Source organism: Scophthalmus maximus, chromosome 6, assembly GCF_022379125.1.
Source record: "Scophthalmus maximus strain ysfricsl-2021 chromosome 6, ASM2237912v1, whole genome shotgun sequence".
NCBI lineage: Eukaryota > Metazoa > Chordata > Actinopteri > Pleuronectiformes > Scophthalmidae > Scophthalmus > Scophthalmus maximus.
The window spans coordinates 11,670,550-11,684,352 of NC_061520.1; the positions used below are offsets into that span (position 1 = coordinate 11,670,550).

Here is a 13,803-nt window from a genome sequence, read left to right on the forward strand (position 1 = left end):
AAAAATGCCGGAACGTTCTGTGGCGTCCGGGTGGAGCAGCAGGAGGCAGGACACCACGATAACCCTGCTGCGGAAAGCAGTGTTTTCGTTCATGCGGTGTTCTCACATGGGCTCGCTTGGACAATGTCAGTCAGACAGTCTGCGGACATTTACTGTTCTCACACGAAGCCCCTCCGGAAGAATTTCTGGAAAATGACCAGCCTTCAGTGCATGTCTGAAAGCAGCTCATGTATATCAGAGGAGTTGTCTTCATCCTCCCCTCGACAGCAATTGCACGAGGACTTCGGTGAGAGAGATGTTCCTCTGGGTGAGTTTAGAAGGCAAAACAATACATTAAAAAAGAATAAAATATATATTTCAAACTCCTAATGCATCAGTGACTGACTTTCAGCGGTCGGGATTAGATTCATACGCTTTAATTATGAGCTTGAGTCCAAGAGATGTCCCATAATGAGCTTGCTGAGAAGGCAAAAACTGCCCTCGTGTAGCTCTCGGGGCACAGAATCCCTTGGGAGAATCTGTGACGGAGACTTTATATTAAGTCAGTAGAATATGTGTAGGAGTACCACTCAAGTGCTGCAGAGCCTTTAGTGAATACCAGCAGGCAACCGCTTGTTTTGTTCTTAGTCTCTGCGTCACATCACTGGCAGTAGATTAGCAGTTAGAGAAGCAGGAGTAAAATACATGCAACAGCAGATATATGGCAGACCAACCTTCCCACAATGACCCAATTACTATAATATATCCCTAAAACCTTCTCTTATGATGGCGCTTAAACCAGTGTATTACTTATAGGCTGCTAATTTCCAACGTGAGGCTTTTGATCCTGACATATATGTCTCAGTAATGATTCTCCAAATCCATAGTTCGATTCAGACATAGATTTCTGGGTTTAGTACCGTAGATTCACCAGCTTGCTTCTGCTTCGTCTACGTGACACTAAACTAAACAGTTAAGGCTAATGGGCTTAGTATTCGCCTTACAGGTATGTGGTTATACATCAAGTGCAGGTGCAATCTCTTCCACAGGTTCCCCAGTTCTTTGAACCACTTTGTCATTCATATAAAGTCATGGCAAATAAACTGAAATCTTGAATATTTGTCTAAACCTCACGGCAATGCATCCAATAGTTGTTGAGAGATTTCCGACCTGGACCAAAGTGGCAGACTGACAGAGGACATCCCTGGAGCCACGACGACCAGCAAATACACCTACTGCACTTAAAGAGGAGAAACAACTCAGCAGGGGATTTGTGACATGACAATGGGAATAAGCAACACCAAAAAACTGCATTCTGCTATTTCAGCGCAATACGAGAGCATCCTTGCAAGACATACAATCACAAACACTGTGTGTCACACGGCCCACTGCCATGGCTTTTCCTCTGTAGAGACATGTAGCACATCCCAGCATATGCCAGCGTCATAGGCCATCTATTGTCTAAGCGACCGCCATGGGAGAATGACTCACTGGCCTGGCTGAGACACGATTGCTCCTTCCCTTTCATCCTCGACTCGCTGTCCCCACCCGTCGGTGTCACGACTGCTCACATCCGACTAGCTTTTAACAGCCATTTAAAGGTTAATCTCTTCTGGGCGTCGATGACACCGAGCGGGATACACAACAACGATGCCGTTGCTATTTAAAGCCACGTCGCAGTGTACAGGCACAAGCAGACGTGATGTTATTTTGTGAGTAAATACATTATTATAGTGTTCTTCCTGACAACAAAATCCTCTCTTGTTAGCCTACCTGAATTCCCTTTTACGTTGTTCTACCTTTATCCGAGTTAAACAGATATATGTAACATTCAATCATGAAAGCTTTAGATTCCAATCTATATTGGTATTTTACCAACTATTTTACCAACTTTAAACCAAACCCAAAATGGGAACAGGCCATTGTAACCTGACCTTTAGTAAGTGCTCACATTTGTTCATCCCATCCACTTCAGCCCATTTTACTCTGAACCCAAAGTATTCCTTGCTCTACATTTTATAATGTCCTATAATTTGCACAGCTCCTTCCCACCTATTACCAGGTGCTATGTTGAAAGTCGTATGAACCCACAAAGAATTGTCACCCACCTCTTCAGGTCCCATCATTTCTACAAAGCTGTAGAACTTAACTGTTTAGGTTCATTCTCATCACTGTAATCACCATTGTTAACAGTTTCAAAAAAAAAAGCTCAGAGTGGAGAACTTAGCAGCTAAAGAGACTGGTATATTTAGTGCAGAAGATGGCGGAGACCCAAGCAGAGCTAACATTTATCAGGAGGCCACAATCACAACTCCAAATGAAGGTTGCTCCAGATAAGCTGCATGGTAAAACAGGCAGATGTATAAAGGTGCAGATATGTCAGTGTTGTTTTTACAGTTTGTTGCTCTGACGTGTAGGCGACACGAGTGATAAAGCCCCTTTGTAATCTCCATTTTTTTATGCAACAATTCTAAGACTCAAACAGTTCAGGCTCAGGTTTTGTTTGTCTACTGAAGTGGATAAAGGTTAAGGGTATTTAGGTGTGTGTGAGAGCAAGATACTCATCTATAAGTGGAGTTGTTTTTTGACACTTGGTTCTAGTATGTCGCCCTCTGTCAGCAGGCTTTTATTATCAGCCTCCTCTTTTTTCTCCATCTTCCCTTTATTGACCCGTCGACCGCCGCAGTCTTTGAATTATTTCACGCAGCCTCTCCACCACTTTGGAACACAGAACAAAGCCCTAGATGAGCTTTCTGTAGTTTTCAGTATAGGTAGGTGTCCATCAAAACAATATACAAAGCATCAGTAGCACAGTTTCAGCCAGCCAGGCATCCTGCCGCCCACTTTCACCGCCACCTCAGCCCACTTCACAATTAAAGAGAGGAGAGCGATGGAGGAATTTTACATGACTGGATACAGTGCACGTTGTCGCCTGGAGTGGAAAAGTAGGTCATCAGCCCTGAAAGGGAGGAGCGGAGCTTCACTGCCTCGCAGTGCTTACTGCACTCTGACTGTACAGCCAATGGTAAATGTTATATGTGTGTGCACAAGGAGCACCAACACATTGATGTCACCTGGATGTTCAATAAACAGCACAATATATTGCACAATTCTGTTTTAGAATTTACTGTTGGACATCACAGAGCCATTTTTGAAGAAAAAAAAAAAAATCAATGACTCACATCGAGCAGAACGCCATGTGCGAGACAGTGAAGACACAAAGAGTGACGGCAGCTTTAGCAGACTCCTTTTATCACACGTCTTAATCATGTGCCTTGTACCAAGGACAGCGAAACAAGATGGAAATCAAAGGGAGTATGTCAAGACTCATGTCTGAGGGGGAAAAAAAGGATCAGGGAGAAAAAGACGAGTGAAAGCTCATTCTGATGCACACAAATCGACAACGGAGGCGCTGTGACGTGACGTGCAGATGCCGTATGTGTGCAACACAATTAATCACTGCTGCCTGAGGAAAAGTACTGAACTCATAAGAGGAGTATAGGCGCACTTCATTACCGTCGTTGAAAGACAGAAGCAAGCACGTCTTTACATTTAATCCTTTTAGACCTCGGCGCATCCGTCAGCACCACTGATCATCCTATTCTAAGTTAATGCTTTATGTGGGTAGTTCTCACTGCTTCTGCTCTCGACTGGATCAAACTGTACCTTTCCAGTCTCCACTGGCAACCCCTCCTCCTCCTCCTCAGCAAAAACTGTTGGACTAATCCATTTCTTTGGAAATGCTCCCCCCATGGTCATACACAAGCAAAATGCATTGTTTCATTGCTATGCCATTGATGAGACTGTGGCTCCTCCTAAAAATCAATGATCCAGCCACTCTTGACATTTTAAGAAAGTGAAAAAGAACTTCATCTGTGATATACTCAAAAGAAACAATTGAAACCCTGTGGTGGCAAAAAATATTTAGGTCACAATCTGGTGGTGCTCAGTCATTTTTAACTTCATAATCTTCAAAAGAGAGAAACCTATTCAGAGGTAAGAGCTTTAACTTCAAATCACTTGGAAAACTGAATTTGATAAACATATGGATGTGCTTTTCAGAAGAATTTTTTTTTTCTCATCGTTTGGCCTCTTCATTTCTCTATTCCTCTGTTAATGTTTTACATGTTTAACATCTCCATTTCAAATAGCATTAAGTATTAGCTTCTTTCACATCCACATGGTCAAACCAAAAAGATAGAGTATTTGGTTCCTGCTGTTTTTTGCAGAAGGAAAAAGGATTTAAAAAATGTATTATATATATATATATATATATATATATATATATATATATATATATATATATATATATATATATAACCATGGCAACCCGATAGAGGGGATTGGGAGCCAGACTGGTTCATCTTAGTCCACTAAGCCAAACTATTTTTTAACATCATTCTCCAATGATGCAATACACTCAAATGCCCATAATGGAAATGTCCTTGTCAGAGGTCTTCCTAAACCAAATACACACGTAGCAAAGACCACCGCCTCAGCACGAATATAGTCTGAAAACCAGAACAAATAACCAGCATAGTGCCTCTGAGGTGCAGGTGCTTTCTCTGTTTTGATGTTTGATGTGTTTTGAATAGATGTTAAAACTGGCTATAATTTCACTATCTCCTACCGATAACTTGCCGTATAACAAATATATGTTGTGTCTTTTGGTCGGTGCTATGGTGCAGTATGCAAGGCATCAAACTATTGTCAAATTAATTTATGAATGTGAATGTGTGGAGGAGCGGTTTATAGTTATGCCAGCAGCAATCAACTGGGAGTCAAATCAATGAGTGACCTTTAACGCCGCCTTAACTGGTGATGTTGGTAATTTCGACTGAATGGTCCAGCAAAAAATGATGACAGGGAAAAGTGTTGGTAAAGACCTTTGCATGACAATTTTTGTCCCCGTCCCCAGAGCAGTGCTAGGGGACTCTTCCACCGTTTATTTTCTGCTGAGCTTGATTTGGCTCACAGGGCACTTTTTGCCTAGCCACTATGAACAAATCTTTCATTTGCGATGCTCAGTGCATCGATTCAATTTCCGTCCACCACTGCAAAGTTTAATTCCCAGCAATACCTCTCTGCTTTGGCGGAGTTCATGGGTGCAAAGTCCATGCTGCATCCAAATATGAAGTAGATGCGCCCTGCCGTGAAATACAAAAAGGTGCTGAACCAATGAATAGAGAGCGGAGGAAGAAAAAATAAGAGGTTTGCATTCTGTTGATGCATTGAATGCAGTTTTAATGACAAATCCACTCAGTCTTCTTCAGACTGAGTTCATGCTGCGACAACCAGCCCTAATGGTTTAAGTTTTTCAGAATTAGTTAGAAAATTAATTAACAGAAATTGTTGCACCAATATTTACTTGCTACATACTGTATCCAAAAGTCTGTACTATTAGTGATCATTTAAATGTAATTCAAAGTCCTGCTTTGTTTTTAATCTTGCTTTTACTTCAGCCTGTATTTGTCTCATGATTCTGTCAATGTCCCTCATTTTTTCAATAATTTTGATTTTATTTTACATCTAATTATTAGTTAGAGGTCTTAGTCTTTTTATCTGCATTTTAATCTGTTCTGTTTCTCTTAAACATTTGCTGATGAAGAATTGCATTCACCATTATTCTTTACTGCTCCTTCATTTGATGTAATTGCAAAGCACTTTGGGTCAACTCCTGTTGGTTTTTAAAAAAAAAAGCCTGTATCAAGCTTATTTAACAGTCAATGACATTTGATTTTGATGATGATCTGATTTGATAAGATTTCTTCATCAGCATTGTCAAAATGTCTTTTCTGAGTCTGAATTATAAAAGATATTTGTACATATTTAAATTCATGTAGGTCTTTTCAAGTTATTTCATGCATTCATAAAAAAGAATCTCTTTCTCTCTTACTTTCTGCTTATTCACTATCCCTCTCAACCTTCCATCAAATCTGAAAAAAAGTGTGACATAATGTGGATGGATTGATGTTGACACAGGCAACATGGTGATGAGTCTTGGTCCTATCAAGACTTGCTTGCTGAGGCCCTGTTGCACTCCTCACCCACTGTATGAGAGAAAAAGGGGCAAAGGATAAAAGAAGCCTAAATTATGTATGGGGGGGCTGATAATGAAAAAGTGATTGGAAAATGAAAGATGGGAAAGGATCGGGTTTGTCATCTGCACCACAGAGAGGATGAGGGCTGAGATTGGACTTTGGAGCAGTTATTTTGAGATGTGATAAATCAGTAATTGTATTTAACAAAGCTCTCCTCTAAAATGTCTATAATATATAATATTCTATTGCAGCAACTGCCAGATAACAGCAGCAGGTATCATAACAAAGTCAAAGGATCGTTCCCTCCCACTGCAGCAAGAGAAAGCGTAGAACATTTTAAAATTAATACAAAGTCACACAAAGGCTGGAGGCCATTCTCTCTCTTCCAAACACACAAACCAGCGCTGTGCAATTAATAGGTAGAAAAACGGCTACGTCTGGAAAACTGCGCCACAAGCAACATTTCAAAATTCAATCACAGAGAAAAGAGTTTTTCATTATCAAAAAATATAATTTCTAATTGCATTTGAGAATAACAAGGTGCATTTTTCTGGTATGATTATAAAGCAGATATTATAGTTGATAAATTACATTTGACCTGACATTTCTTTTTGTAATTCGTGTAATAATTATCTCTTATGAAAACAAAATGTTTCCATTGCTGGGCAATAACGTACATAACCAGTAGTATGTGTATTGGCATATTTATGTGCACTTATTTTGTGATTTTGCAAGATTACTACATTTTAAATACTCAGCTTCATACACAAACTGTGCTTAGATTTAGTACATGGTATGGACTTGAAACAGTCTGTACACTGTCCAGGGTGTTTCCTGGCTTGTAACTAAAGCATTCTGGGAGTGATGGGCTCCATGCAGGGGCCGACGAATGTGATATCTAATGTTAGATATACATCAATCTGAATTGTGTAAACATTGAAACATAAACGTGTCTGTGAGGTGTAAAACTGTGAGGAGGAAGTCTTTAGGAAGAGGACAGGTTTGCACACGTATCGCAAATGCGTAAAGCTGAGTAAGAGTCGCATTCTCACTTCCCACAAATACCAAAGTTAACACTCATGCAAGGTCTCATTAACCACCATCCTGCCTCTGGAGATATTCAGAGGCAAGCCCACTTCCTGCCAGTCGCATATCAACCAAAACAGACGCACCGCCTCGTACAGACACTTATTAAGACATTCACATATCAAAATCCGACACACACAAGGCCTGAAAGATGTGCCCTCCCCCACGCTCATTAGTCGACTCGGACCCTGAGCCGAGCGGCCTCATTAAGAAAAATCCTTAAATCACCTCTGATATTCTCTGAGCGGAGGTCACTCTTCTATGCTACTACCAAAAATCACCAATCACCATTACCATCTGTAAAGGTTCAAAATGTAGATTCGAGTTAACACAATATCTTGAGTGTGACCGCAGGGAGGATCTATTTCTTGCTGGTTCAGCACATAAATACACATGCATTTATTTTTCTTTAGGACTTAGTGGTATTCACCAGAGACATGACTAACAGTAGATAAGTATATTCTTTCACATTGTGGGTAGATGTGAGGTTGACATCTCTGGATGGACAGTCTCAGCATGAGCCCTTCTCCCCGTCACGAGAAGTGAATCACGTCTGTGAAGCACTATTATTATCGTCTGCCCGGGGCGGGAATTACAGATAAGCTGCAATTGAGGCCGATTTAAGGGGAGTTCAAAGGAATGAGTTTGGGGCAGAAAAAAATATATATTCTCACCTGAATATTTTTGGGTGAAAGGGAAAGTAAAACTGCCCCCTCTACCCGGTGCCTTACACGCCTAACTGTAACGGACAGATTCGTACGATGTCTGATTATAAATGTGATCCTATTGCTTCTGTATCGTGAATGGTAATAATAGCAGTACTAACACTCAAGTGTGTATTTGCCTGGAACCTCTCGGTTCATTTTGGATCTCCAAGAGGCGTTACCGACGGACACAGAGCAAAAGGCCTCTGGACGCAATTGTATAGCAACGAATCATGTGACGTCTGTTGAGCGACGCGTCTGATTGGTTGAGGCTGTCTGCAGTCTGTCTGCAGTCTGAGAGGACTTCAGCCACCACTACGTTTTATTTACAGTTTTTCATTTTTTGTTATCAACTTGGGATGTTGGGAGTGTGGACGGGATGAGGGAATATACAATGATTGTTTCAAAGTTGTGTGATACCTCCTTTTTATAAGTAACTGCTGCAAGGGATCATATTCTAAGAAATAAAGAGTATAAAAAAAGGAAAAGCCCAATAATCAGTTTTATAGTGACAGAATCCCTGCTTCATGTGTCGCCGCTCTTCTGGAACCAAACCCAGGCCCTTGAGTTGACAATTTACTAAGTTCTATTTTGCCTTATGATTATTATTAGTAAACATCTGGGGAATACAGATGAACCAAAAAGAGTCATCAATAAGTAAAGATGTCACTGATGGTCTTCACCTTTTGATATGTTACGTCATAGACTTATGCAACATGAGTTTCTGTTCCTGGTTCCAACACCATCTAGTTAGTCGGTTGCACAGAGAGCTCTCAAGTATGGCGCAACATTGTGAAATCAGTGTTTTCTTACAACACTGCGTGAGCACTGAGTTTTCTATGGACCTATGAAGTTTTATTTTTTTGTCTTGTCCTAAATTATGGCTTTAAGTATCAGTGCAGTTGGTTAAAAGACAAATGAATTCACTCAACAAAATGTTCATCAACTTTCCTCCACATAATTTGTTTCTGACTGTCCATCCCCAGTCCTCACTCGAACTTACCACGAGCTGTTATGTAAATCACAGAGTTATTTGGTTTATTATGCACTCTGTATCCATAACAACATTGTTGGCAAATGCAGAACTTACTAATTCTGCAAGGAAAAAAGGGAACCGCATTATTAGTTCCCCAAAGAACTTACGATTTAGACCAAAAAATGAAATTGGCTGAGTGCCGCAAATCCATGAATATCTTTTTGATGCACCCCTTTCATGCTTCACTAAGAAACCATCGAGTGACTCATCTTCTCTCCACCAGAGCAAGTTGGCATCTTCTGAAACACAAACGAACACCGACGAGCGGCAGCCTCCTGCGTGACGTCAGTGCACGGCCACTTGGAACCAGCAGGAGGTTCTTGTTGCCATTTTGTGCTCATTTTGTGGTTTTGTTAGTCTCTGTCCTAAGGTTCTCAATTTTATTTTGAGTGTGTGTGTGTGTGTGGGGGGGGGGGGGGGGGGGGGGCAGTAATACTACTGCTCACCTAATTCAGATTAAATCATACCAATGACGTCAATCAAGATGTCCGATCATATGAATAATTAATAGCAGTTGGATTTGGGATTGAAGTGGACCATGGAAGAGAGACCAAGGAGAAACTTGCCCTGAGAGACAGTGTGCATTGTGATAAGACGAGGGAATGAATATAAATTCCATAACATACAGTAACACCTGATGAGACTCTACAGATATGAATGTTAAAATCTGAGAAAAACGATATGAGACATAAACACCTACAATCATCCGTATTCGTTTAGCAATCATCATTAACTATCAAGTATTTTGATAATTAATCAATCATATTTAGTCATTCTTTCAGAAAATATAGAAAAATTATCTTATTTCGTCTTCTAAAATGTGAATATTTTCCGTAGCCTTCTATGATAGTAAACTGAATATATTTGGGTTTTGGAGTGTTTAATGGGCAAAACACAACATTTGAATATGTCATCTCGGGCTTTGGGAAATTGAGAATGGTCATTTTCCCCAAAAGAGAAAATAATACACAGGCTGATTTAGAATTTTCCCTTGTAACTCAGTTTCAAGGGGAAGGGTCAACTGAATTCAGCCACCATTGATTTTATAATTCACACTGGTGAAATGCTGTTCGCTCCAAAGCCCCGTACCTCTGATGAAGCTTAGGGAAAAGTTCAAACAGGAAGACTGTCTTCTGTGCACGCTTCCTGATTCACAAGAACAGTTCCCGCAATCTCCACACTCCACCAGCTCACTCTGGTTTTCATCCGATCTCAACCCAACATGCTCGCCTTGAGCTGTCAACGTTTTAAAATGCTCTCGCTCTCTCTCTCTCTCTCTCCTTTCCTTCAGCTGTCATTTCAGCACCTCCACCCCTGCACCACCTCAACTCCAGATGTCCCATTAAACTGTCCAACCCTTCATGAGACATCCCTACTCCGTGCTCCCTTCCTCATCACCACCACCGGTGTCTTGGCTCGGGGAGGGAAGTCTCCGTCACGTTGGACACTTCCATGTTGATCTCCATCCTGCCAGGGTCCAAGCACCAAAGTCCGTTCCTCCTGCTCACGATGAATCTCATTTTATTCTGAATGACTTATTCTTTGTTTCTCAATAAGTCTCTCCTGAATGAACTTCCGCTTTCCTTTTTTTTTTTCCTATTAATTTTCAAGGTGATGTTTTGCTGTTGCTAAACAAATGGCTTCGCATTTGCTGGTTCACAGTAGTGGTTAACAGCTCCACGGTGTTGACACTACACACGAAGGTTCACAGATACACATCTCATCTTAAGGTGTGTGTCTGTGTGTAGAAGAGCAGAGCGGGGGCATCCGCCATTAAGACGTTATATGGTTTAACCAACGGATGATTTTTGCTGCTGTAGAAAATATAAGGGGACGTGTGGCAGAAAGCTACAGTTACACCAGGAGCTTCTGCTCCAAACACTGCTTGATTCTTCATCAGCTGTTTTTTTTTAACTGTGTTATTCATCGGGATCTTTCTAAGGCTGGTTAATAACAAGTGAATCTTTCTGACCTCATGTTGCCAAAACTTAACCTGTGTCAACCTCTCAGCTCTCTAACACTTGGCTGGATCCTGTCCTCTACCAACAGCTTGTCACAGCAAGATGACACCGATCCAACCCCACCCAACTACACACACACACACACACACACACACACAGAAAACATCCTGGAGTTGAGCGTGTGCACATTTGTACAGTACGAGGGAGAAAGACAAATCAAGAGCAAGATGGTGGCAAACAAATGTGCAGATGATTTGGATGAGAGGGGAAGTGTGAAATGAAATTGGTAGTGAGTGGGAAGTTGTGTGTAGTTTGTGTGTGTGTGTGTGTGTGTTTCTACATTAAGAGTGAAAGGCACAGGAAGTGTGTGTTTTCATCTCTTTTTTCCCGACTCAAGTCAAACAGGACTTGTTTTGCTGTGCCAGGAGACTGTTGTGTATTAAAGAGCGGCGCTGAAGTGTGACCCTGTCAATGTTTGGTCCTTGTCCACAGGTTCAATACAGTGAATTGAGTTTCCTGGGCAGTTTGCCAGCTGTGCAGCAACATGATGATGATATCTGACTTATCTCGGAGTTTATGGACATTTGTGTTTGGCTAATTAATGACATGGTTACACCGGAAATTGTTCTCTCTGTGCCACAGCTAATAAGATTTGTTCCTTGATTTGTTTTAGGTTTTTTTTTTTTAATTCCAATGAATGCAATCTTATCTTCAATGCATTTTGTGAAATGAATTTTGAATTTTATTGCGTCTAAATGGTGCCAGATAAATGAACTTGCCTACATTGATAATTAACTGTGACTTCAGAACCATGTTTTGCTGCCTATATGGTAGTTTTATCATATGATTTGGTAAAGTCCTAATTAAATACACTAAAACACTATCATATTTTCACAACAGTATCATACTGGGCAGCTTGGTTACTGTCCCGATCATATATAAATATAAATATATAAATATATATATAAATAAATATATATATAAATAAATACATCTATATAAATTATATATATATATAAAAATAAATAAATATATCTATATATAGATATAGATATAGATAGATATCTATATCTATATCTATATAGATATAGATATAGATATATAAATAAATAAATATTACAACCAGAGAAGCAGCTGTGACCTACCCAATAAGAGCAATTTCACTTCTCTGGCTGCCTTCTCTCCGTCTTCCCGGAGGTTTTTGTCGATCATCTTCGACCTCTCCGCGGCAGCCTTGTCCTCGGCGCTCACCGTACAACCCATGGCTCCAAAACGCAGGTGCACCAAACACTTGTGCAAAAAAAAAAAAAAATATGTATACAGGCTTCAATGTGAATGAATGGTTCCGGTCGATGCCAAAAATATAAACGGCGGAGCTGTTGCTTCCAGCAGGAAAAAAAAAGGCCGATTCCAAGAGTTGTTGCCCCGCGCGTAAAAAGTCAATTGTTCCTGCAGAGTTCAAGCAGATGGCTCACACACACACACACACACACATGCACGCACACGCACGCACAGATGATGATGCATCCAAATCGTGTGTTGTCTTTACACAACACAGTCTCGGGCTCGTTACTGCTGGTCCATGTCGATGCGCTCCGACGCAGCTCCTCTCCATCCGCAGACTCGTCCTCTCGGCCCCTTGTGCGCAGCGCGTCCTCCTGCGACGGTCGAGCGACTGCGGCACGTCCCGTGTCGCTGCTGGTCAGCGAGGTCAATCCTCTGCGATCCCCGAGACAATTGCAAAAGTAGAGTCGACCAGTCGCGTCGACGTCACGCGGACGACTTGCAGTCCAATTAAACAGCACCAATTAGAGAGGCGTGATTCGAGGGGGGCGTGCGTGTGCGGACCGCAGTGGGCGCCGTGCCAGCCTCATTCCTCCGCATCTCTCATCACGGATGATGCGGACTCAGTACGAGGTGGACTGGACCGTGGAGGAGCAGCTCCGTGTGTGCGCAGTGATACGGGAGGACGCGCTGTTAAAATTGCAAAAACAAAATTGGTGATTCGTGTGGGACATCTTGGCACATGATGTGCCACTGATTTAAGGAGTTGGCGCACAGCGCCGCCGAATGGACGTATATCTGTTTTCCTCTGCTAGTCGACAGTCACTAGTGGGCACCATGTGATATTGATAACCAACACATATTATTCACAAAAACAAAGTGGAGGAACCAAATTGACAAATATTTAAAACAGGATTAAAATGGTTAAAAAACCTGTACAGTAATTGTCATAAAATATATGAATAATTGTGATTTTTCTCACATTAAGCATAAGATCCACTACTTTTTCAGAAGGTAAGGCTATTCATTTAATCTTAAAGGGAAATGCATGTTTCCTTCTAAAACCATTTCGTAAGAGGTTATACTCTCAGGATTCCACCATTGTTCAGCCGTGGAAAAAAGCTATTTAATTTATAGTAATTGTTATACTTTGGTCGCTGTCCTAAGGTGAAGGTCACATTCTTAGAAGTTTTTTTTTCCATTTGTAAAAGATGCTGATGAGATTTCATATTAGCGCTCATCAATGCATAACACTTATGCTAAATGCAAAGCGTCTTATTTTTTATCTGATTCATCTCTCGCGTGCCATTAAAACGAATCTGTGTTATCGTTGCAGCGATGAGATACAGCTGGGTACATTATGTTCATTTCTTCTTGTTTGGGTTGTTAAATATGGCAGTCAATTTCTGATTAGATCGGCTGGGTGTCAGGAAAAAAAACACTCTTGTTTACAGTTTTCACTGTAAACAGATCTGAGTTAAAATGTTGTTTTGTCTTTTGCTTTCTTACAGTGAAGACCAGCAGCGTGTTGACATGACAACATCAGGAGTCATTGATCGTGACGACCTGAAGCTGTGTTTTGTTAGCCATGACAACAATGATAAGAACCCTGTGTGTGTTGGATGAAACTAATATATTTGCAACAATGATCAATATCTATTAGCAACACAGAAAACCCCCAAATGGCTGATTTGCTCATTTGCACTGAAGAT

The 13,803-nt window shown here is 41.0% G+C and overlaps 1 protein-coding gene across 1 annotated transcript in view; it reads right to left on the reverse strand.

The window, feature by feature from the left end:
• Positions 1–12,957, reverse strand: part of gnai2b (guanine nucleotide binding protein (G protein), alpha inhibiting activity polypeptide 2b) — a 29,976-nt gene extending 17,019 nt beyond the window's left edge. Inside the window, exon 1 of the mRNA XM_035631620.2 lies at positions 11,953–12,957. Coding sequence (XP_035487513.1) covers positions 11,953–12,070 — 118 coding nt within the window. The 5' untranslated portion in view covers positions 12,071–12,957. The remainder of the gene's footprint in view (positions 1–11,952) is intronic.
• Between the last annotated feature and the right edge of the window lie 846 nt (positions 12,958–13,803).